This window comes from Anolis sagrei, chromosome X (genome assembly GCF_037176765.1).
Source record: "Anolis sagrei isolate rAnoSag1 chromosome X, rAnoSag1.mat, whole genome shotgun sequence".
In the NCBI taxonomy this organism is placed as follows: Eukaryota; Metazoa; Chordata; class Lepidosauria; order Squamata; family Dactyloidae; genus Anolis; species Anolis sagrei.
In genome coordinates, this window is record NC_090034.1 from 39,913,558 (window position 1) to 39,940,098 (window position 26,541).

The 26,541-nt window shown below is 41.6% G+C and overlaps 1 protein-coding gene across 1 annotated transcript in view; it reads right to left on the reverse strand.

Moving 5' to 3' along the window:
* Positions 1-1,321: 1,321 nt before the first annotated feature.
* Positions 1,322-26,541, reverse strand: part of TMEM132B (transmembrane protein 132B) — a 514,332-nt gene continuing 489,112 nt past the window's right edge. The window contains exons 6-9 of the mRNA XM_060785589.2: positions 20,720-20,925; positions 11,184-11,457; positions 9,067-9,258; positions 1,322-6,375 (exon numbers count right to left, since the gene is read on the reverse strand). Coding sequence (XP_060641572.2) covers positions 5,224-6,375; positions 9,067-9,258; positions 11,184-11,457; positions 20,720-20,925 — 1,824 coding nt within the window. The 3' untranslated portion in view covers positions 1,322-5,223. The remainder of the gene's footprint in view (positions 6,376-9,066; positions 9,259-11,183; positions 11,458-20,719; positions 20,926-26,541) is intronic.

Sequence of the window (26,541 nt, forward strand, 5' to 3'; positions counted from 1 at the left end):
AGAGCTGATGTGGTCTATCCAATGCAATTTTCTGAACCCCAGGAACTGGCCTAAAAACTATCTCTCCATTCCAGCAGCCAATTTCTCCACTGCATAACTCCCTTTCTGGCTGCAGCATTTTTTTCTTGACACCAACATTTGTGCCAGCATGGTTCACTGGTGTAGTTCATCACGAAGATCCCAGTCGTAGAGTGCATCTACACTGTAGAATGAATGCAATTTGACACCACTTTATGGCTCAATGCTATGTAATCACAGGAGCTGACATTGTACAAAGTCTTTAGCCTTCTCTGCAAAAGAGTGCTGGTGCCTCACCAAGCCACAACTCCAAGAATTCCATAGTATCAATTCTACAATGTAGATGTATGGTTATCCTGAGTCGGGCCACCAGTCCTTCCACTGCTCTGACATTAGGCAGAACAAGACAGTTGCCTCAAGTGGCAGATGGCAGACAGTGGTAGCAAGGTTTGAAGAACAACTATGAGCCAAGTGGTTTGCATTGCACACTTATGTTAGCCAACTGCCTTCAGTTATGTTGGAGGCTATTGCCCCATCAACAGATGGGGTAATACCACACTGTCGTGGATTCAACTACCAGTCTGATTTTGTACTGGTAATGATGGTGGCACCATCTTTTTCTTCTCCTCATGTGTGGCTCCCGCTCTTTCTCAGGCAATGTTGTGGATTGATCCCAAGGCCTACTACAAGCTATCATCCTCTTTGGCATATTATTCAGTTGATGTAAGTACCCTGTGTTGGATTGGAGCCTGATGCTTCCAAGCAACCTGCATCTTTGATTCACTTCTGGAATCGGAACGATGTCAGGATTCTAGACCTGTTTTTTCTTATCAGTTGCTTGTTGAGCAATTTAAAGAAGAGACAACTGAGAAGAGTCAATGTCCATCTTTGGACATTTTGTAAAAGAAGGGGAAGGATTAAGTTCAAAGTTGCAGTGCGGAGGGGGAGTGCTGGCCTTTTCTCTATGTGCTATTTTCCTGATTGTCACCCAACCACACGCCTATCCTCCATACAGCTGTTTACCCAGCTGGACCAAACATACATTTCCCTAATATGTCCAATAGTAATGCTGCTTACTCTTTTCCTTGGCAAAATGGCTGTAGCAAACACAGAAACGCCTATCCCCTCCCAAATTTCCTGTCCTCGTCCACAAAAGCAGTGCGGAGACCACTAAAGAAGATATCTTGTCTTCTAAGACTCAATTGAATCTTTGACTCAATTAGACAGAATGACTACTTAATGTCTTTTTCTCCTCCCCTCAGCCATCCTTGTAAGATATTAATTTATGTACAGTTGCCCTGTCAGCAGATAAAACCTTTATTTTCCCAATTAAAGATTGGTAGAAAGGGTAGGCGAAAGAAGGAAGGAGAGGAGAGATAAGGATGGATGGAAAGAAGCAAGGAAACAAGGAAGGAAAATCAGTTGGGAAGCAATGCCAAACAGCTAGCAAACAAAACCCTGAAACAAAGAAATTAGGGCTGTAACACAGCTTAAAGGAAATATAGTCAATTAATCGTATGAGTTTTAATTGATTAATCAGCTACTTAATTAATTAGTTCTGCACATATTTGCATATAAGCAAGAACGATTGTCCTAAAGAAGAAAACCTATTCTATCCTTCCTCCTTTAAATGGCATTACATCTTAGAAGAGGCAACTTGTGATGAACAGGTAAATTCTGCAGTGTGGAAATTCATGATGCCAGTCTGGCTACTCACTTACACACTCACACACAATTTCCCCAGAGCAGATTTACTTTTTGGATTGACATTCCTAGCATCCCGTATAGGCAGTGGCTTTGCTAGCTGGGTGATTCTGGGATTCATGGCCCCCAAATGTAACATTCCCACCTGCCAGAAAGATCACATATTATCCATTCTACTACAATCAGCACGATTACAGTCATGTGCACAGTCACTTCAGACAAATTTCCATTGAACTCAATAGTGTTTCCTGCATGAGTTCAGCTAATAAAACCCATTGGCTTCAAGCCAATTGTGAGACGTGAAAAAGTAGAATAATTAAATCCATTGATTTTACATTAGTGTTGATTCACCATTAAGCCATTGATTGAATGGCTCTAGGATTATGTACTGGACTGGGTCAGAATCAGCCATGATGGAGGCCACATGGACCACTATGAACCCTTTGCATTCGTGTCTGGCCAACCCAAGATTGGATCAGTAAAATGGGCCCCTTTCTTCTTCCTGATCAGATAGGCACTCAATTCCAACTTCTGAAGATGAAACCACAATGCCCAGGCACTTTCAGGGAGCTCCTCTGCACTGATCAGCACAGGAAAAAGATGGTGATGGCCATATGCATTTGAACAATGGAGCAGCTAAAATAGACCTGATCCAACAGCCCAAATGGCCACAAACTCCATGGATACGCAAAGCAAGGGTTAAGAGCAAAAAACTCTAGATACTTGGATCGGGCTTTAGCACAGCAGGTTAATTGCCAGCTGCAGTAAATCTTGCCAACTGAAAGGTTGCCAATTTGAAGCCTGGGTCAGGATGAGCTCCTGGCTTTAGCCTAGTTTCTGCCTACCTAGCAGTTTGAAAACAAATGTGAGTAGATAAATAGGTACCATTTTAAAGCAGGGAATATTTTAAGGTACCCATAAGGAAATGCCAGAAATGCCGATTCCATCAAGGAGGAAGTTTATGAACAAAGCTCTTGATCTTTAGAGCAAGACAGCAACCTCCACACCCCTCGTGGCTGGAACAGAGCACAGCCTCCAAGATGCCAAAGATGGGAAAGCCTATATATACCTCTATCTATGTACAGATGTCTGTCTTGTCAGCATATAATGGCACTGAATGTTTGCTGTACATGTGTTCTGTGATCTGCTCTGCATCCCCTTCGGGGTGAGACAGGTGGAATATAAATATTGCAAATAAAATAAATATTTACTACGAGTTCCAGTGTGTGTCTTCTAGGACCTAACACATTGGGATATACTCCATTTATATCAGTATGCACCCTGTATTATTATTTTTTTAGGACAGGATGCATATTGTATTCAGGTGGGATGCATGATGACCCCATCACACTGGATTCTTACAATTTGAACGTGTTGCACTTTGACTGATCACATCACAGAAGGCTGGATTCTCCCAATCCATTCAAATACCTCCCAATGTCACTTTATAAAAAAGATTGTAATATCGTGCAGTGGTGTAGTTTGGAAGTCTTGAACTACAGCTGTCACAAGATTTTATTTGATGATCACACATAAAAACAGCACCTCAGAACCATTTTCAATTTCTAAAAAGACTTCTAGAATCATGTGTGCAATTATGCCATTTCTGTAATATTTTGAAGACAAATTCCAATGGATTACTGACGGAATGGGTCAAATGTCATATGATAGGACCCATTTGGAATCCCATTCAAAAAGTCTCAGAAAAAGAGGAGATCCCAATGTGATATGGTCTGAAGACTTCCAGCGTCAGAGTCAGGGTGAATACAGTTTTTTTTAATGTAAACAAGCCCTGGTTGGGACAAAAGGTAAGATTTTGGTTGCTGAGCTTTTAATATATGATCTGCTTCAGGCCACTGAAATTTAAACACAAATGCATTTTAAACAGAAATAAACACATCCTTGCAGAGGAGTGTTACAATTCAGACTGCAAGTGGGGAGTACCGATATCATCCAAGGAAAGGAAAGAAGTGTCCACCCCTAAAGGTAAAGTTAAAGGTTTCCCCTTGACATTAAGTCTAGTTGAGTCCAACTCTTGGGGGTGGTGCTCATCTCCAATTCTAAATCCATAGACAACTCCTAGGTCATGTGGCCAGCGTGATTGCATGACCGCTTAGTAATTATTCTAGCTTTTCGTTTTCCTATATCCAGGGTGGACAAAGCACAACCATCCAGCTTCATTGAATCACAGCCCTCTACAGGATAGCAAAAAGTATGGGATTCTGAGACCTGGAGTCTAACACCATCTGAAGGTTTTCACTTTGCTCATTCCGTTCCTGTATAGCAGCCACAAGAAAGGAAATACCTTAAAAGTTTTATTCACATCCTAAAACAAGGAGGTGTCTGGTGTTTTAAAAAATATTGTCAGGGTCACTGTTTGAGGAATGGGGATACAGCAATGTAGCTGCCCTGCTCTTTTTTTCTTTTTCTTTTTTGTCATCTACATACGTGCCTCTGCTAAGATGCTTTGGAATATTCATACTAAAAGCTGCTGGTTTTTTTTTTTTTAAGAATCTGCTTCCCAGTTAACTTGGGGGGTGCATTTCTTCCTCATTCACAAGGTCTCTATTTGATTTATCGACTAAACGTTGCAGCCCTAATCAGAATATATTGTAGCACACTTTGGTACAACCAGGGAGGGAAAAATCTCCCCAGCAGAAAAGAGCAAATTTACGAATAAAATCAAGAAAGCTATATAAATGATACAGTCAAACAAATTAACCACAGTGATAAATACTGGTTTTCAAGAGGAGGAGGAGGAGGAGGAGGAGCAGGAGCAGGAGGAGCAGGAGGAGGCCGAGGAGGAGGAGGAAGAGGAGGAGGAGGAGGAGGAGCAGGAGGAGCAGGAGGGGAAGGAGGAAAGGAAAGGAAAGGAAAAAGTGGTGGCAAAAGCGAAGGGGAAGAAGAGAAGAGGAAAAGAAAAAGACAACCCAAAAGGATATATTTGCTTGTACTTCCAATAAACAGATTACATTAGGCCAATTCATTCTGATCCTTTAAAAGGAGCTGAGATTCCTGCCATAAGCAAAGAATGTCTACTGTGCTTTTACAAAGAGTATTTTCTTGGAAAAAAATTCCTTTCCCCCACCCCACCCTACAACATTGTCCATTTTTCCAAAGTAACGGCTTGTCGTCACAGGATAGGCTCAACCATCTTCGGAGTCTAGCCGTAGCTGGGTCAGTATTTACTAGTATCAGGCGACATAAGAAAAACATCTGGGTGGGTGCCATTACCTCTATGATTGTTAAGCAGCTGTTTGGAGGGTATAGCCCACACCCTTGTATCTGACAAAAACAGGATAACACAGCCAGATTTTTCTTGCACCTGATCACAATGATGTGAAGTTATTGTCTCTGAACCTCCAAAAGAATTGGAGAGTCTTATATTGCTGGCTGGTTTGACTGTTCCATTATCCATAAAACAGAAGGCATAAAGGTGAATACAAACGTAAGAAAGTTTTCTTCTTCTTCTCTCTTTATATATAATTTTATTTTGCATTTTTACATATTATCTTGCAGCCTTTCCATATAGTCTCTAAGGTCTTGGGAATCCTCTAAGTCCATATCTGGGCACACCCATTTGATGTTATCATCACTGTCGAAAAGAATGGAGTTGGTATAAGGGCCACCATCCTCTGGCAAGATTGTGGTATAGGAGGTGAACTTGACCCTTTTCCGCTTGGGCCCAGGGGGATTGACAGGTTCGTTTGAGAGATCTTTCTCACAATCGTATTCAGGTGAGAAAAGGATCTGGTTGTGGAGGTTCTTCTGAGAGCTCCCATTGAGGAGAAAATTGCTTTCCTCAAATTGCATCCCTCTGTCAATCATGGTGGTGCATTCTTCTGATGGGAGTGAAATGTCCACTGTATTCTCCAAGAGTTCGGACTCATTGCCAAGCCACACCCAGTCATGGGAATGTGGCAGGTTGCTCTGTTCGCTAACAGCAAACCTCTTGTGCCGGTATTTACATGCAAACGCCACACAGTTGATTAAGAAGACCAAAATCGCTAGGCAGAAGACACATAGTAGTGCATACATGCCTATCTCAAGATCCGTTAGTCCTCTGGGATTCAAAAGGAGATCTCCTGGGAGATTCTGCCCAGGAATGTCGACCTGTATGGGAAAGGTTGTAAAAGAGGTTGGACTGTTTTGGAGTTGGCCATCTCCACGTGTGTTCTGATGAACAGAAGGTTTGGATGTTGTGCTTTGGTTGGTAGCCTCTTCATGATTCATGGAAACTCCATACTTATGCCAGTCTTGCCCTGACCTTTCTTGCTCCAATGACTTTTCCACGCCATTACCCCCTTGGTTTTTAAAATCAGCATCAGCATCTTCAACATCATTAGTGTCCCCTTTGTGATCTGACTCTTTCTGGCCAAACTTGACCTTGATGGTTCCTTTCCCAACAGCCAAGCTGCTCTTCCGCTTGGACTTCTGGCAAGGCTCACTGATCACCATTTCTATTTTAATCAGTGGCCCTTGACCTTCTCCTTCTGCCACTACCACGGGCCAGTCTTCCTCTTGACTTTCATGAATGGACACCACCATTTCATCCAATGATGTTATGGTGAGAGAGAAATCTTTCATGTCGTAGATGTCTAAGGGTGTCACAGTGCCATCGCTGAAGAGAATCCAAGCACTCACAACAGCTTCCTAAAAAGAGGAGGCAAGAGAATAGATGAGTACAAATATTAAATAAATGAATCAGGGATTATATAATTATTTAAAGAGCTGGAGAGGATTGCCAGCCCATATATGGTATATACTAGGGCTCCTTAAACTTTTCCATTTTTACATGACCCCAGTGATGTAGGTATACAAAATAGGTATACAAATCAAAACATTTACTAATGACAAATCAACATTTGCAAGGCTTGCAAAACAGGCTGATTTTTCTTGTATATGAAGTACAGCTGAAGCATCTCCTGTAGAGTCCAGAGATTTGTATAAACGTCTAAAACAGCCACTAGGTGCCATTCAGAAAACTTTTACTGTTGCTAGATTTTTCAGGATCCCAAACATTGAGCTAAGGGTAACCTAGGCTGAAAGAAATATGTGCCCAATGGGGACTTGAGCGCATAAGAGAAGCCCAGTCAATCTAGTCCAGCCTTCTGTTTCCACAGTGGCCAATTGGATGCTTCTGGGAAGTCCACAAGCAGGACATGAGTGCAATAGAACCCTTCCATTCATATTCTCCTACAATTAGGATAGAGAAGCATACTGCCTTTGATACTAAAGGCAACACAGAGTTGTCAGATTTAGTAAACATTATACCAGGGACGAGGAACCTTGGACCTCAGCACCAAAATCAGACCTTCTAGGAGCCCAACCCACAGGTCTTCTTCAAATGGCTACACCACCATTCTAGCTTTTCAACAGATTCCCCTCCCATTCCTCCTCCCCAAGTTGAAATGTTTCTCCTAAGCTTGGTTACTGCCTGGGAAAGCGAAACTATGCTTTTATTCTTGGTCCCAATCTTTTTACTTTTATCTTGGGAAAATGCCACTGAAATTTCACCCTACCTGATTTTCTCCTGTTGCTTTATAAAACCATCCAAACTGGTGGCCATCACCATATACTTTGGTAGCAAATTCCAAAGTTTATCTTTCCATTGTGTGAAGAAGAACCTTCCTTTACCTCTCTCGAATTCACTATTCAGCTCCACACAGCCATATAACCCAGAATATCAAGGCAGATAATCAAAAATATCTGCTTTGAACTGGATTATCTGAGTCCACACTGCCATATAATCCAGTTCAATATGGATTTTCTATAGCTGTGTGGAAGGGGCCTTTGTTGTTCTGAGCTGTTAAGAAATTTCTGACTTATAGCAACCCGAAAGCAATGCTGTAATCGGTTTGCTTGGCAAGATTTGTTTGGAAGCAGTCCTTGCCTTCCTCTATAGATGAGAGAGTGTCATCCAGTAGGTCTGGACAAGTCGGGATTTCAACTCAGATTTTCAGTGCTCAGCACTGACTCTCAGAATTCTTTGCCCTAACCAATAGAAGCTGCACATATTTTCTCCTAGATTCCTGTTCTTTCAGTTCAGCAGTCATTAGCACTGTAACCTTTTCTCATAGAAGAATTGCTTCAAATGCCCAGATTATTTTGATCACTGGTTATGCATCTTTCCTAGCTCTACAAGGTCTTCCTTCCAATGACCAAGAACTTAAATGTAGGGCCCGTCCAGACAATACCTTTTTTGCAGTAACTCCCATAATAAAGAAGGGGCTGTCCAGACAACGGTCTGGACAGTCCCGAATTAATTTGCCACAAACCAGAAAAAAACCTGGTTTATGGCAAATTAATTAGTTAGTGGATTTATTCCATGCCTTCCTGGAAGGCACGGGATAAACCCACTTCTTCCAGTGTCTGGACTGCAGTCCAGACACCATTCCTAGAGGTTTTCCGGACTAAATTATTCCGGGGGGGGGGGGGGGGGAGGAAAATTGCTCTTCCCACCCCCGGCTCTCCTGGCATGTCATTTCTACGTACTGGGAGAGCTGCTCCAAGACTGTAATGGAGGCCAGGTAAGCTTATTTTACTTTTCAAGGGGTCTGGGGGCTTTGGGGGAGGGGGAGGGCCTCCACATGTTCTCGTGGGCCTGTCCTGCAAGAGCATCTGAACACCCACCCCAGAAAGTGCACGCTTTCTGGGGTGTGTGTGAACAGGCCCCCAGGAAGATCCACATTTTTAAAACGCGGATTCTCCTGGGATTAGCCTATCTGGAACTGCCCTGAGTGGCTTGTACCTAGGTATTTCCTGTCTAGTTCCAACTATGGAGACACTTTGCTCATTTTTATTCCGCTCTGCGATCTCTAATGCTGAAGCTTGATACCCTAATAAAACAATTCTCAAGGCATTCAGGTAAAAACAGGTAAAAGGAAGAACTTCTTGGCACAAATCATCATTACGTTTTGAAATGGGCAGCCAGACAGCTCTAAAAGAGGATTAGACAAATGCATTGAAGAGAAAAAGAGGTCCATGAATAGCTATTTAAATTCTAAACAGCCATATTGACTCCAATACAGCAGAAGTAAGTCTGAGATAGCCCTGGAGAAAAATAAAGCTAAAAGTAATTACATAATGCATTTTCACTGGGCACAGCTTTCCCTTTTTGTTTTGTTTTTTGAATTATTATTTCCCAAATGAATAATAGCATGGTAGTTCCAAACAGTAACTTTTCCAGGCTCTGACATTGGGAATTCAGGAGAAGTGTGCCCTTTACATTAGTTTCACTTTAAGCTCAACTGGTTATCTTGCTGCCTTCCATGTTCTCATGAAATTATATTACTCTATGCTTTTAAACTAATTTTGATACTGAGCCTTCTATCTTTACTCCACCTGTTTGGGTGAATGAAGGATATCTGATGCCGATGCTGTTGTGACAATCACTCTCTTGTTTCCTTTACTTGTCTGGAGTGAGAGGGACAAGCCTGCCACAAGCTGTACCCCAAGGTCTGTAATGGTCACTCGGTCTTCCAGTACAATCACAGTCTTCTCAGCCAAAATGGAATCCGAGAGAGGAGAAAGAACCTTTACAAGGGGGGAAGAGAAGAGAGGATGAGCACAATGCAAAACCTTTGGAAAGTTATGGTAATTATTTGCTTTTATCTTTTGTTGTGTTCAAGAAGTAATTTATTGTTAAGCATTACAGTGTTTGAAAGGGTAATGCACTACGGCCTGTGTCACTTTTTATGGCTTTCTTCGTTTCAGATCCCCCATGTTGTTTAACATCTACATGAAACCGCTGGGAGAGATCATCCAGAGTTTAGGAGTTTGGTGCCATCTCTACGCAGATGATGCCCAACTCCATGCCTCATTTCCACCTGATGCCAAGGATGCCGTCCCGACCCAGTCTGTCAACTGTGATGGACTGGACGAGGATGAACAAACTGAAATTGAATCCAGACAAGACAGAGGTACTACTGGTCAGTCGTACGGCGGATCAGGATATTGGGCTGCAGTCTGTGCTAGATGGGGTCACACTCCCCCTGAAGGCGCAAGTTCACAGTCTGGGGGTTCTCCTGGACTCAGAGCTGACCCTGGAGGCCCAGGTGTTGGCGGTGGCCAGGAGGGCTTTCTCACAGTTGAAGCTTGTGCGCCAGCTGCGCCCATACTTTGAAAAGCCCAACCTGACCATAGTAATACATGCCTTCGTCACATCTAGACTAGACTACTGTAATGCATTCTACATGGGTCTGCCCCAGAAGAGTGTTCGGAAACTTCAACTGGTACAAACGTCAGCTGCTAGACTGCTCACGGGAGCAGGGTATAGGGAAAGGACTAACCTGTTCCTGAATCAGCTACACTGGCTTCTAGTTTGTTTCCAGGCCCAATTCAAGGTCCTGGCTTTAGCCTATAAAGCCCTAAACAGTTCAGGCCCAGCCTATTTGAGAGACCACATCTTCTCCTATCAGTCTGCATGAGCCCTGAGATCATCAGGAGAGGCCCTTCTCTCAGTCCCACCACCGTCACAAGATCAGTTGGTGGGAATGAGAGAGAAGGCCTTCTTGGTGTTGGCCATGCAGCTCTGGAACTCCCTCCCCAAAGAAGTGCATTCAGCCCCCTCGTTACTGGCCTTTCGCTCCCAGGTTAAAATCTTTCTATGGAAGCAGACCTTTCCTGTCAACCCAGAATAAGCAGGCCATTTCGACCTGGCAAGGCTCATATGGCCAAAGATTTGGAGCTTTGAGATTTTTTAGTACAGTGTTTTAAGGACAACCTCAATGGCCTGTGACCCAGAGATTTTTTAATGATAATGATCAATGTTGCTATTTATTATGCTTATTTTGTATGGTTTATGTGATTTTTTATGTTATTCTTTATTTGCTTGGGTTGGGGGATGAGGCTGTGCTCTTGTATCATTGTGGTGGGACTGAGAGAAGGGCCTCTCCTGATGATCTCAGGGCTCATGCGGGCTGATAGGAGGAGACAGAGCAGACTATAAGTAAAGTATTTTATTAATATTATTGAGTGACATACAAGGTTTAGAGGAGATCTTTGTCCAAAACATTTTGCTAAGACAATAAAGGAATGGAGGAAACTATAAAATACTGTTATACTTAGAATGGATGAGTTTAGGAAATTGAATCTTTTTTACATTAGAACAAAGAGCTAAAGGCGTGATTGATGAACTCATGAACAATTGAGATGTTTTTCTTTACTGCTTTTCCAGAGGGAGTTTAGCATGCAAGACCTTATATAAGGATGGTACTATTGTAATTGCTCAGATCTGACAATGAATGCCATGTAGAATTGTTCCTGCTGTATGTTAACAAATAAAGTACTATCTGCATGACAGTGAGACTTTTCTTTGCAACGAACGGTCAGACTGCCTATCTAGGAAGAAAAAGCAAACCATGATCATAACTACTAGTAAAGCTCTCCTCTTGTTTTGTGCTCTCCATTTCAAGTGTCACATAGCTAGCATTTCTACTGAAATTTTCTTTGTGTTGCACCTGAACAGTTGTAATTCCTTGCTCACGGCCAACCAGAACACGGCCTTCTTGTAACTTGGCGACTTTCGATTCCTCCACTTTCATGAAATCAGCCACGAGATCTGTGATGTCAAACTGCCACTCGGAACCAAGCATGTAGGTCAGCTGGCCTCCAAAGTCCGATGATTCTGCAACAAATTGGGTCAGGACTCGCACCATGGCATGCTGGTACTGAAGGGTGCAGCCTCTGCCTTTCTTTTCATCATCTTCTTCCTCGTCACTGTCACGTGTCGGCCTGCAATACAAACATAACATATTTCCTTAAGTGCTTGGGAAGTGTGGCTTTCCACAGTGACTTGTCAGACAAGGAGCCCTATTCACTTCTCTTTGACATGGATCTTAAAATGTGTTCTTGAGAACATACACAGCAAGGAAGCAGGGGTGGCACTGGTCCACAAGAACCATCATTTTTCTATATCAGTGGTCCGCAAGAACTAAAATCTGGTCTGCGGCCTCACTGTTACTACAACATTGCAATGAGAGTGACTGGTCTCACAACACCCTCTTATAGTGCCGAGGCTTATTAAATATGGTTTTCTGTGGGCGGGTAGATGGCGACTACTGGATTGCACATGTTCTGTATCAGACAGTAAAGCTGATGTGGTCTATCCAATCCAATTTTCTGAATCAGCACCCCAAATAATCAAACCAAATCTAAAGTTGACCAAAAATCTGATTCATAACCCTTTTTGGTACTAATGTTGGAGAATGGTCCCTAGATAAAGTGGTCCCTAGTTAAAAAAAAAAGTTGGGAACCACTGTTCTATATGAACTATGAGGAATAGGTGGATCGATTGAGTGCAAAATGAGGGGACTGCCCCCAAATACAAACTGTGCCCAACCCCATCACATTTTCCTTTGGTTCTTTAGCACTACAGAGAATAAGACACTGAAAATCATTAACATCTAGGATTCTACTATTTGCTGTGTTTACATTTCTTGGGTTATTGAAATAGATCCCGTCTCGCTTCTGTCTCGGTTTCGGGGGCCAGGGGGGTGCTCTGTGATGGCAAAACTGTATTTCCAAATGCTCAATTCATGTTTTAGGTCACTGCAGTGCTAGAAATGTGGGGACTGAAGGGAAATTCATTGTGGGGAGCAAGATACCTATTTGGACACTCCTTCCCCCTTAAATCTATAAAACCAAAAATGCCTTTTTTGGTGGCTAAAATTAAAATCTAAGTAAATAAGAACTTTGATGGCCCCTCTTTATGTCTAAGTTCCATATCGCATATCACTAAGAACCTTATATCTGAATCAGGAAACACAAAATGCCTCAGAATTACCACTTGAAAAGGTGCAATATATCTCTGCAGGATAACTGTCAAAGGGATCCCCATTGTGATCATGTTAAGATAGTGTTGGAAGTGTTCCTTTAGCCTCCGTGATTCCTAGTTCTCCAGGAAATCCTCCCCACTTTGGTTACTGCAGATCCCTTCATTTTCAATAACCTTCCACTCCATCTACTAGCATAGAGAGACGTAATACTTCCCTTTTACCCTTGCATGCACAGATGAGCCATTTCAAAAGTTTCTTTATGCAAACAGATATTTCACCTCACCTTTTCTCAACACAAGTGTCTCAATATGGAGAGACATTGTTTCATGTCAAAGAGGAGAAAATTGGTGAGCATTCTTTGCATCCCACCCAAGCAGTCACCAAATAGGTATTATCAATGGCTTTCATGGCCAGAATCACTGGGTTTTTGTAAGTTTTTTGGGCTGTATGGCCATGTTCCAGAAGCATTCTCTCCTGACGTTTCACCTCCATCTATGGCAAGCATCCTCAGAGGTCATGAGGTCTGTTGGAAACTAAGAAAATGGGGTTTATATATCTGTGGAATGTCCAGGGTGGGAGAAAGAACACTTGTCTGTTGGAGCTAGATGTGAATGTTTCAATTGGCCACCTTGAATAGAATTTGATGGCCTAGCAGTTTTTTAGGTGTGATTTGTTACTGCCTGGGGGAATCCTTTGTTGAGGGGTGATTAGCTGTCCCTGATTGTTTCTTGTCTGGAGTTTCCCTGTGTTTGAGTGTTGTTCTAATGTGTTTGGGTATTGTCCTATTTACTGTTCTAATTTTAGAGTTTTTTTAATACTGTTATCCAGATTTTGTTCATTTTCATGATTCTTTCCTTTCTGTTGAAATTGTCCACATGCTTGTGGATTTCAATGGCTTCTCTGTGTTGCCTGATTGCCATTTAATGGCCTAGCAGTTTCAAGGTGTAGCCACCTTGAAATGCTAATCAAGGTAGCCAGTTGAAACATTCGCACCTACCTCCAACAGACAAGAGTTCTTTCTCCCACCCTGGACATTCCAGAGATATATAAATCCTATTTTCCTAGTTTCCAATAGACCTCAAAACCTCTGGGGATGTCTGCCATAGATGTGGGAGATACGTCAGGAGAGAATGCTTCTGGAACATGGCCTGAAAAACTTACAGTCACAAAATAGTTGCAAATATTTTGTGGTGTCCCAAGAACTTTGTCAATAGTTAGGGATAGCTTTCAGGTGGCAGGAGAAAAACAGGCAGGCAGTGTTTAGGCCTTGCATATGTGGAGATCCAGCTTACAGAATGAGACTTTCTCGCCAATCCTCAGAAGAAATGAACCAAAGTCACTTCTTCCCACCTTGATCGCCACCCATCGAAGTAATGCATGAACTTCAGCGAGGGGATAATTATTTTCCGGCTGCATAATGAATCAAAATAAATGTTCTTGTTAAGAACATCGGTCTCTGCCTGTCTGGACTTCCCTTTCCCCCTCCCCTCTCTTATTTGACTTTAATTTAAATTTATTCCTTTCATTTGCTGCGATTGTAGGCTTTTCGACTGTTCATTTCATGAGTAGATTTTTCTATTAGCCGAGCACCGCTCAAGGGTTCCATGCAGTACATTAGTCATGAGCGCATACCTATCTAGAGAGCAGATTTCCATCTGGAAGAGTGGGCCGCTCATATTGATAGTGGCACATACCCAGATTAAATTATGATTCTCCTATCTATTGCAAATAAGGAGAAAAGTCCCCCGTCTAACTATGGATTCGTATGATAACCCATATTTCTCCAGGTAGATTCGTATTATCTCCCTCAATATATGGGATTCAAATCCTGAACTTCCTCATTACATTTTTAAATTAATTTTGCATTCAGTAAAAGCAACAGGAAAGCCCAAAAGTAACATCCATGGGAACAATCAATCACACAATGCCCAGTAATTTCTGTGTAACTTCCATAGGGATAACCCCCTTTGAAGCCCATTAAAATAAATACATGCCAGTACATTATGCTGAACCAAACCACTGGTCAATCCACTTCAATATACTAGTAGTCTGAAACAATAGATTCTCGGGGAATTTTCTTGGCCTGATTTGGATTGAAGTTTGGATAGTCACTTTTAAAAAGTACTTAGCAGCAGTAATAGTTCCAAGACTGGACCTACACTGCTATATAATGCAGTCTGAATCTGAATTATATGATCAGTATAGACCCATATAATGCAGTTTAACTTTAACAAGATTCAAACTGAATTATATGGCATACTTAGTCAAAGCTAGTTCCAAGCAAGGACCAAGTAAAAACTAGATGTATGGAACATTTGCTTGAGATTTCAGATTGTTGTTATTGTTGGTAGGTAACACCTGTTAGTTGAAGAGAATATGTGCCAGAACATCCAGTAAAGATTAATCATGGCAACCAGACTGATTACAGGAACATCTAGGAGTGAACATATCACACCCATACTAATGTCTGGCTGTCAATTTCTGGCCAAAGTACAAAGTCTTGGCTTTGACAAAGTTGTGTCCAATTCTGGGCACCGGAATTTAAGGAGGATGTTGAAAAGCTGAAATGTGTCCAGAGGAGGGCAACTAAAATGATCAAGGAACTGGAGAACAAGCCCTATGAGGAGTGGCTTCAAGGGCTGAGAATGTTTAGTCTGCTGAAGAGAAGGCTGAGAGGAGACATGATGAGGGCCATGGATAAAGATGTGAGGGGAAGTCATAGGGAGGAGGGAGCAAGCTTGTTTACTGCTGCCATGGAGACTAGGATGCAATGGAACAATGGCTTCAAACTACGGGGGGGGGGGGGGGGGGGGAGGAAACTCCACCTGAACATGAGGAAGAACTTCCTGATTGTGAGAGAGAGCTGTTCAACAGTGGAACTCTCTGCTCCAGAGTGTGGTGGAGGCTCCTTCTTTGGAGGCTTCTAAACAGAGGCTGGAGGGCCATCTGTTGAGGATGCTTTGAATGTGATTTTCCTGCTTCTTGGCAGAATGGGGTTGGATTGGATGGCCCACAAGGTCTCTTCCAATTTTATGATTCTAGGATCGCCTTCTCCCATATAATCCTCCCCATGTGACATTCAAGTTCTCTGGGGGATGTTTACTCCAGCCAGTCAGAAGCCAACGGGCAACTATCACTCAAAGGACCTTTTCATCGGCCGCCCAGAGAAGGTGACTGTGAAATGACCTGCTGGAAGAGATCCAATGGCTAAATGAGCTATCAGTATTCCAGCCACAATTGAAGACCTATCTCTTCCAGCAGGCCTACCCAGTCAATTTGAAACCGTGATTTTTAATGTTACATTTTATTAATATTAATCTCAATCTTTGTCAATCCACCAGAAGTTTCCTGGAAGATCTAGAAAATTTCCAGAGAAAACATATCCTCCACTGATTCATATTTCCATTGTCTATGGTTCTTGGCCAATAATTCCCCAGTAAGCTTGATACCTTACTATGAAAATGACCACCATTCTTGTCTGATATGAACAGAGTATGGAAAAGCTACCTTTAAGGACCACAAGGACCCAGAATCCTCCAGCCAGCATAGCCACCGCTCAGAGCTGTAGTCTCGACAGGTCACTTTCCCTAAATTTGGATGTAGTTGTTTATTCATTCAGTCATTTCCTACTCTTCATGATCTCATGGACCAGCCCATGCCAGAGCTCAAGGTCAAACCAGTTACTTCAAGGATAACATACGTCCATCTTGCCCTTGGTAGGCCCCTCTTCCTTTTTCCTTCAATTTTCCCCAGCACCATTATCTTCTCCAAGTTTTTTCTGTTTTCTCATTATGTGGCCAAACTACTTCATCTTTGCTACTAATGTCCTTCCCTCCAGTGAGCAGCTGGGCTTTATTTCCTGAAGTATGGACTGGTTGGATCTTCTTGCGGTCCAAGGCACTCTCAGAATTTTCCTCCAGCATCACAGTTCAAAAGCATCAATCTTCCTTCACTCAGCCTTCCTTACGGTCTAGCATCTATAGGTTACTACAGGAATACCATTGCTTTAACTATGTGGATCTTCTGGATATTTGGATATAATTGCTTTCAAATGAGTAGCACTTCTTAATTTAACCATGACAAATAAGCCAATAAATTAAATAAGTGGTAGCTGGTGGCTTCCATGACCATTCAGAATCTTGGACATCTACTTTCAGAAAAGAACCCAGAGTGGAAGCCACCAGCTGCCACGGAATCAACCACATGCAAATTGCACCATTTGTAGTTTTGTACCACTTTTGCAGCAAAATCTCCACCCCCTAGCCCTGGCTGAAGGTGAAACTTTGTTGGTTTTTTAAAATATTTGTCCCGTCAACACCAAAGGCAGCATTTGCACTCCAGAATGCATGGTCTTTTCCCAACCTTATGCTCTAGCATTCTTTCTTTTCCTTCATCAACCACTCAAGTTCCTCTCTACAACTGTAGAGTTTGAAAACCAAATATTGACAGCTCTGTTGGAAGCAAGAACTTCTGCAGGCACATCAAAAAAAAAGTCAAAGTTGGCAGGCCACACCGTGGGCAAGCATGTGTAGCTTTCATAGCAAATGGCTTCCTCTTTCCCAATCCTTGCTGGGAGGCAGGGATGAATGGCTCAAGATGTGCCCAGTGGCCTGGTGGTAATCTGGATAGCTGCTGGTGAAGCTGTCTTGCCAGCTTGCAAACAGTGGAGCTGCTCAAGCCACGCTCTTTATTTCAGCTGGCCCAGTAAATATGAACTAGACACCTGGGAGGCTAAATTCTGAACACTCGGCATAACGACTCCGAGAGTCAGAACATTCACACTGGCTAATGACCACTGAAATGCATGATGTGCCACGTCTGTGATGGCAGGTTTATTCCTATAATGGATCTATCACTGCAAATGGCTCAGAAATCATTGATGCAACTCAGTTCCAAACAATATGGCGAATGAGGAGGCAACCAGATGAGGCATTTCTTCAGCAGAATGATGGGTTTGTTCTTTTGTTCTCTGCCAATGCAAACCATTCAAACACTTGACTTGAGTTCTGTTACTGCTTCACTCCTATTTTGTTGGTACATCCTTTGGATAGCTTCCACAGTTGGAGAGATCATGCCTAAATGCAAAACATCTACATTCCAACCCCCAGTTTGTGAAATAACACTGGCCAACACACAATTTGGTGCCTCAGATGTTAGCCCTATTTGTGGGTATATTTGACCTGCTGATTCCACAAATGGCACCAGTTTTCCCCTATTAGCTGTAGCTTTTGAGATACAGAACATATGCTATGTTCCAGTCCCCATCTGCTCCCCCATAGAAAATCATTACAACCATACCTAAGAAATGAATGGTGGTGTCTAGCTAATGCAGTTTTCTGAATCAGCACCCCAAATAATCCTAAAAACCAAGACACCAAGGTTTGTTTTTTTGGGGTTTTTTTTTTTTGTTAGGCAGTGTAATGAGATAGCAAGTGAGATGAAGAGCTTTCTCTACTTGGAATCCTAGAGAGCGGCTACAGGCAGAGAAGATAACAGTAAGCTAGGTAGACAAACAGGATGACCTAGTATGAGACATGTACCTCTCTTCCTAGCTACTTTTCATCTCAGCACAAAATGGGGATTATTACTGAAATTCCTCCAAATTTTGCCCTAGATTTTTGACATCCATATCATCTGTTCTTGCTTCTGACTATGGAATGGAAAGTAGCACAGAAGTTAACTCACTGTGTTAATGCCCACTTTCTTGTCAAAGATGAGAATGTTTTTGGACTTTCTTTACATTCCTATTGTCTGACACTGTCTGCACATAGGCACACCAGTAAAACACCATAAGAAACTTATCGGTGTTCAATTTTATTTATTTATTTATATCATGTCAGAAGCAACTTGAGAAACTGCAAGTCGCTTCTGGTGTGAGAGAATTGGCCGTCTGCAGAGACGTTGACCAGGGGATGCCCAGATGTGTTACCATTCTGTGGGAGGCTTCTATCATGTCCTCTCATGGGAAGCTGGGGCTGACAGATGGAAACTCACCCTGTCTCGCAGATTTGAACCACTGACTTAAGGCAAGCAGTTTGACCAGCACAAGGGTTTAACCCATTGTGCCACCGTGGCTCCTGCTCAATTTTATTGAGATTGTTTTATTGTAGTGTTTAACTAATGCATACTGTCATACTATTGACAGGGGGGTAGATGCAAAGGAATTCCAGCAAATAAAAGATGGGACAACTGAACATGATCAAGCTGCACAATTATTTTGCAAAACTCTCTTGCTTAAGTCAGGAATCAGCAGAAGTAGAATGAATGGTAGAGAAAACTCAGGGGACAAGGAAAGAACACAAAACAGAGAGAAATCTTCTAATCACTATAGATTAGAGAACAGACTTGTTCACTTTAGGGATGTAAATCTTCCCATACATACAAATGAAGGATTTCAAATGCTTCCTTCCCAGTGGGCCATTTTTTTTGCACATTTCCCAACAATCTTCCACATTTTAGGATTTCCCACTATGGAAAGCATTTTGCAAGCAAGCCCACATTTTCACGTACATAACCAACGTTTTTCATGGAAATGTCATCTTTGAAATGGTTTTAATGTACAGCAAGTCTTTTGTGCCAATTTTTCACAAAATTCTTGAGAGGCAAACAATGAAAATAAAAGCAGAGGGTGGAAAAGGCAAGTTCTTGTTACATCACAAGATAGGCTATGTCTGCCCCATTCACATGAATAACTTGAATGGCAGAATTAGTGCAATTTGATCTTTAGTTGTCATGGCTCAATGCTATGGAATTATGGGAATTGCAGTTTTAAAAGATCTGTTGAAGATCAGCCATCAGAGGCTGGTGGTTTAATTGAAGATTTAGAGAGGACTGTGAGCTTTCCTGTGGCACAAACTGACTGGCTCTCAAGTCTGGGAAATTCAAGTCTGGGAAATGATGGTTCTCTTTGTGAGAAAGCCGGCTTGGAGAGTGCATTCTTGGGAGTCAGAAATAGCAACAGCAGATAAGGAATCAAGTAAAGAGCTGAGTAATAAGGAGGGCTCCCAGGAGAACCCAGCTGTAGCTACAGAGATCAACAAAAGTATTTGTTTACAAATCAGAGCCTAAAATAGATTGCATCATTCAGAGATATTACATGGGAAAGTTATGAAGGAAATTCACAGGAAAGGGAATTATTTCATGGGTGTCTATTAAACAACAAGTTGTTTACTTTAAGGTCAGTTCAGGCAATGCTGCATAAGAGTGAGAAGCTATGCCTGAGTTCTCTTGATCCTGGTTCAACTCAAGCTTTGATTTTTTATTGAATGTACCCTGACATTTTTTATGTTCCTGTTCTTGTACTCCTGTTCAAGTTTTACTAGTTATACCTTCTTGATTGAGGACTTATGCTGAATCTGTGATTCTTGGCTGTTCCTGCACTTTGTCACATCTGGAACTTTATGAGACATTTGGATTATTGTTAGCTCATCACCTGTTACTAAATCTTTTTGGGATTATCTATCTTTCTTTCTTATTCCTGATTTTTAAATATGCTTTTTATGTGTTTTTACAATAAACTATTTGCTTATATTCCTGGACTCTTGTGTGGTGCAGTGGTCATAGCTATGCAACGTTCTCCGCCAAAAAGTGCTGGTGCCTCACAAAAAGAAAAATCCCATGATTCTACAGGATTTTAAGCCATGACAGTTAAAGAGATGTCAAATCGCATTAAATCTACAGTGCAGAGTCAGTCCTAAAGCAGAAATCGGACTTTTAGAGCTTAAGATATTTTGGACTTCAGTTCTCACAATCCCTTACCAACCTCAGACTTCTGAGAGCTGGAAGTCCAAAGCATCCATATCCTGACTAAGGATTATTCTACTCAAGAATCTTGCTTTCTTATTTACAGCGTGTGAAAGAAATCCATCAATAAATATCACATTTAGGTCAATGTAAACAACACCCATGGGAGTGCATCACAAGTCAATGAAAGTGGAGCAAAAACTGTTCAAAACCCACATTTAAGTCCAAACTTAGCCATTATTTTGGCTGGTTATTTAGCACAGTGAAATACATACGCACGCACACACACACACACACATACAGAAGCAGATTTGCATGTTAAATGCTCAGAACTATTGTACATGTCTGACTACCAGATACTATCAGTGTTTGTAAACCTCCCTCAGGCATGTGACTGGCCATTGTTCATAAATGCTGTTCTAGAGTAAATGTTGGTTTAACTCACCAGAATAATCCTTAAAGCATGAAATGAGTACCTTTTGTTGGAGGTGACAGGGATCCTCCAGCCTTTGATCTGGCTCAGTTCTGTGTCAGAGATCTCTATTTGAAGAGGAAGTCGCGGGACCCATACAGTGATTTCTAGCTGGGTGGTAAAATGCTGATATGTGAAGTTCACAATGGTGTCCACTTTGCTTTTCATTTCCTTCCCATTAACAAAGATGGCGTTGCAGTTGTCAGAAACCTTAGAGCGAATCAAATAAGAAAACTCCATGATTAATGATAAAGAGAATAGAGTTGGATACTAGTTACTACAAGCTTTCCAAAGAAATTGCTATTGGCTCCATCAACCAAGCAAGGCACTTACCATTTCCCCAATGTGATACACTCCGTTTCCTCCACAATTATGTCATTTTTTCCTCCAATTCTGAACACACTGTCCAACTAATCATCCTGCTACCACGAACCAGTCAACCAGGTAAGTATCCAGCTTTGTGATTTCCACACTGTGAGCACGTCTACACTGATCACTTAATGTAAAGGGTCGCTGATTCAGTTCCATGGCAGCCAAAGTATACACAGAACTGATTTAGGATAACACAAGGCAAGGCCATCTTGATGTGGCCTTGACACATTAGCCAAAGTCATTCTGCCTAAGAATTCTGACCAGTCTGCGACTTTGGGTCCATATAAACAGTTTGGCCAGGTCCAAGACTAAATCAGTTGCAACTATTTAATATAATAATAATAATAATAATAATAATAATAATTATTATTATTATTATTATTATTATTATTATACTTTATTTAAACCCCTCCCCCCACCATCTCCTGGAGGGACTCGGCCAGCTTGCAAAGCACTCCAAGGTGCAAACACACAAAATACAAAACTCAATAATGATAACACAAAAGCAATAACAACCAACATAAACATCATTAAAAATATTTATGAATTTATCAATTTATTCGCTTTACTTTTATCCTTTTTTTCCTTTTTTTATAGGGAGAAATCCTCAATACGAATTCCAATAATGTTAGGCAAGCTTTCCTAGGAGGTATTGTATTTGCTCTGACCACAAATCATCCCTTCCAAAGTGAAGCTACAAGGAAATAATTATAAGTGGGTTGCATTCTAGTCTCGCAGGAGGCCACAAGGAGGGCAAAGAGGGAGGCTAAAATCCTTCACAAATTGATTGTGTATCCTAAAACATGCCCTGGAATCCTCTACAATCAGTTGAGTTTTTTCTGCAATTAGGACATTTTAGCACCCCATCCATCTACCATATCAGCACTGTGACAACACTACGCTGGGAATGTATGACCATTAATCACAACTGCATAATTGAATATCTTTGTTCAAAGCTAGCATCTTCCAGTGATACAACAGTACACTTTGAAGTGCAAGTGCTTAGCATGTCAGTCCCAGAGCCTATGACAAAACCAAAAATGCAGACAAGTGCTTCCAAATCAACAAAGCAATTAATCTCTTTGGGGAACAGACCCTTTGTAAAGTAGCTGGCCACTTCACTGGCTGCCACTTAGTTTCCAAGCGAGATACACAGTATTGATTATTCCCTTTGAAGCCTAACATGGTTTGGGTTCCAGGTTACCTACAGAATTGTCTTCTCCCCTACAGTCCGCCCCATTCACTTAGGTCCTCTGGGATACATTGTTAACCAGTGGACTTTTTCTTCAGCTGTCCAAAAATTGAGCAATGAACTGCCAGTAGAGATTTGATAGCCAGCTATGCTGCCTGCATTTAAAACAGCATTAAAAGCCAATGTTGTCTGGCATACCTATCTAGATGCTTTTTAAATTAAAAGTTTTAAAATATGTCATGACTGTTTTTGATTTATTCATTTATTTACGATATTTCTATCCCGCCTTTCTCAAGTCCAAAGGCGACTCAAGGTGGCTTACAAATTGGCAGCAATTTGATGCCATAACCATCCACAATATACAAGTAAAACATTCAAAACAGCATTATAAAATCAATATAAAATCAATATAATACAAAAACCATTAAAACATATAATAACCATATGTCTCGGCTTTATAGACTTTCTGTTTTTAAAACTCATGTTATATGCCTCTGTTGCATTTAAACCTATTGTTCCCCATGTTGATCACAATCACCACCACCACCACCTGTAATCTTCTATCATGGTCTATGTCTCATAACTTTACTTAGCTACATAGCAGAGTTGCTAATTTTGAAGATGTGTCTTGATGTGCATCCATCCCATTCCGCATCAGGTTAAATTTTGCACTGGATTCTTTTATACCTTGAGTCTGTTGTGCATGTGTTTTTGGGTCCCATTATGCACAACATTCATGTTTATGACCCTCAAGGGAATTCTGCCACCACCACCACCATTACCACCACCATTTGCCACTTCAAGAAAAAAACCACTACAGACTGATTTAGATTGTATCAGCAACAACTCATAGCAATTCATTAACAAGAACCCAACAGTATGCATCTGCTGGATTCTGTTGCTTCCCTACTGCATCTCCATGAATTCTACAGTTCTAGGAGATGCACAGGGGCCATGGGAGCACCGCGGGTTAAAACTGCCCACTGCAGAAAATGTTGCCGACCGGAAGGTTGGCAGTTCAAAGCAATGGGTTGGGGTGAGCTCCCACTGCCAGCCCTAGCTTCTGCTTACCTAGCAGTTTGAAAATAGTTCTGCGAATAGATCTAGAGGTACCACTTTGGAAGGGAGGTAAAAAAAAAAAGAAGCCCGCTCATGAAGACATGCCGCCAATTCAGTCAGGAAGGTATCCATGGACCACAGGCTCCTCAGCATGGAAAATGGAACAACTGCACCTCCCCATGGCAGGAAGTTGAGCACAGCCTCCAGATGCAACAGATAAAAAAGAGGGAAGCCTTTGCCTCTGTCTACGTACTATCTGTCTTTGTTATTCCATGTATAACGGCACTGACTGTTTGCCATATATGTTTTCTGTAATCTGCTCTGAGTCCCCTCAGGGAGATAAAGTGGAATATAAATAAAGTATATGATATTATTATATTAGGAAACCTTCAAGGGTTGATTTTTGGTGGACAGAGGGCTGCAGCATACAGAGAAGGATGAAGTCATAATTCTGTTGGCACTAGAGATCCCACTACACACTTGGATCTTTGACTAGGGTTGCACAAAAAACTCATTTCGCCTTCCAATGATTATGAAGACTGCAGCCAAGATCAGACTGGACAGACAAACCCAAGGGGAGTATCAGATGATGCCATTGCCCTGAATCAAAAAAGTATCAGCACTTGGATGTACCACCCATTGCCCATTTCTGGACTTCACTGGCCCATTGAGGGAACCTTTGCTGTCACCCAGCCAGACTCTTCTTATACCAACTGTGCTTGTATTTTGTTTTTAATTAAATGCAACTTTGCATTTCCCAGCTGAAAAAACAACAATCTCGTCACAATGTTTGGCAAAGTCTGACAGCTTTTCAAGAAGAAACACAATGATCCACAAGAATGTCATTGTTGACGCTGATCAAATATTATAGTTACAGCTTACTTAGAAGCTTACTTACTTAGAAAGTGACATACGCTAGCAGGGAATGGGGAAAGCACTCTCATAGTCTCATAAAGCAACATGATTTTTTTTTTCTCTTGAGCCTTTTATAAACAAGGACAGTAAAAACCTGGTGTCAGAAAATGATCCTTTGATGGAACTTGAGATGTAAAAATGTAATTGTGTGGAATCTCCAAGCCATAATTCCACTCATATAGCCTGGGGCTGTTGGGTCAAGGGAAAACGAGTCTCTCACCTGAAATTTATGTTTGTGAACCATATTCTTGGAGAGTTTGTGCTGATAGTAAACTGTGATGTTAGTTTTCATTTAGGAATAAATTGAGTTTGCCTTGTAATTGCCATTTTTGTCTGTACTTACTAGACAATCAATGATCAGAGTGTGTGTTTCCTCTTTTACATCTACTGGCTGCAGTCCCAACAAATGACTTCAAGATACGTTACATTTGGTGGTAGTGCAGCAGCAGAAGAACTGCAACATTTTCATAGGGTCCCATCACACTTGAGAAAAAATCCACTTAAAATCCGGTTTCTGCCTTCTGCAGAATTCTGGGGTTTGTAGTTTAGGCAGATGGCTTTAACAGCCTCACTAAACCACAAACCCCAGAATTCTGCAGGAGGCAGAACCAGATTTTAAGTAGACTTTTCTCTAGTATGATGAAGTAGAAATTCAAGTAAATGACTATACATCTGTTAGGACCACATTAGGTCATGCATACTACAAAATGCTGTATTTTGAAATGAGTAACAAGTTCCTGGAGAAAAAGTCAGACTTTTTTCCTAATGGAATAATGCCTGCAACTATATTCAGAGGCCAGACAATTAAATATGGGCTTCCAGATACTACATTACCAATTAGAGAATTGATAGGGGGAAAAGACCCACTTGTTCATCTTTCAACTCTGTCCTTATTGTTGTCATTATTGTTAGCATTGCTCCATCTTCAATGAATCATTCTAAATTTTGGAAACAGATCTCAGCATGCAACTAGCAAAATGGTAATCAAGGTAGCCAACTAAAACATCCACACCTAGCTCCAACAGTTAAGAGTTCTTTCTCCCACCCTGGCCATTCCACAGATATATAAACCCAATTTTCCTAGTTTCCAACAGACCTCACAACCTCTGAGGATGCCTGCCATAGATGCAGAAGAAACGTCAGGAGAGAATGCTTCTAGAAAATGGCCATACAGCCCGAAAAACCTACAACAACCCAGTGATTCCAGCCATGAAATCCTTCAACAATACATCTAACGAAAGTCTTCCATGTGCAAATGGTCCATCCTAGAACCATGCCAAAGATGGTACATGGTTGCTGCCACAGTGTGGTAGAGATTTGAACAAAGGATAAGGATTTGTATTTTTGTAACCTTCCTGACTGACGGCATGTATGCTGTGACCCTCAGCCCAAAAACGAGTAACTGCCGACCATTTAGGAGGTACCAAATCCCACCAAACAGGTCAGAAATGCAAGCCCCACAATCTGTCGCTGCATTCCTCTTTGACCAAATTGAGGAACAACTTTCGTGACTGGTTTTTCAGTTTGTAGACTGCAAAGACAGCCAGCTGCTACCAAACCAGAGAAGGTTAAGTATAGCTCAATTTCATGTGGCCTCCACATAAGCCAGAGAAAACAAACATGAGTAAATCAAACATCCACCTGGCACAAGTGTTGCATTGTGGTGACATTCTAAATGGTCCCTAAAAATGCTTTTGGTATGACAAGTCTGAAGTAAGGGGAGAACATGTGAAAAATGTTTTATTCTGCAGAACAGCTTACGATGCATTGACTTCAATCTTACTGTCAACTGGAAGAAACCCATTAAATCAGTTGGATTTACTCCAGTGTTGGCTCATTCATTAATTGATTGAATTGATTATTTTGTAAGACCTAACCAACAAGATTCCAGCCACTGGATCCCTGGTATTCAAGTCTTAGAGAAAACAGCATATTTAATTATTATTCAGTTACTAGCATATATACCCAGCATTGCCTGGGCATCGGAGGGGCCACTACCCCCTTCCTTTCATACCTTTTTCTTTCTTTCCTTCTTTCTTTCTTTCTTTCTTTCTTTCTTTTGTCCTTCCTTCCTTCCTTCCCCTTATATCTTTTCCCTTTTATTCTTTTCCTTCCTTCCTTCCTTCCTTCCTTCCTTCCTTCCTTCCTTCCTTCCTTCCTTCCTTCCTTCCTTCCTTCCTTTCCTCCCTCCATTTTCTTTCCCTCCTTCCTTCTCTCTCCTTTCTCTTCTTTCTTTCTTTCTTTCTTTCTTTCTTTCTTTTCCCTTCCCTTCCCTTCCCCTCCCTTAC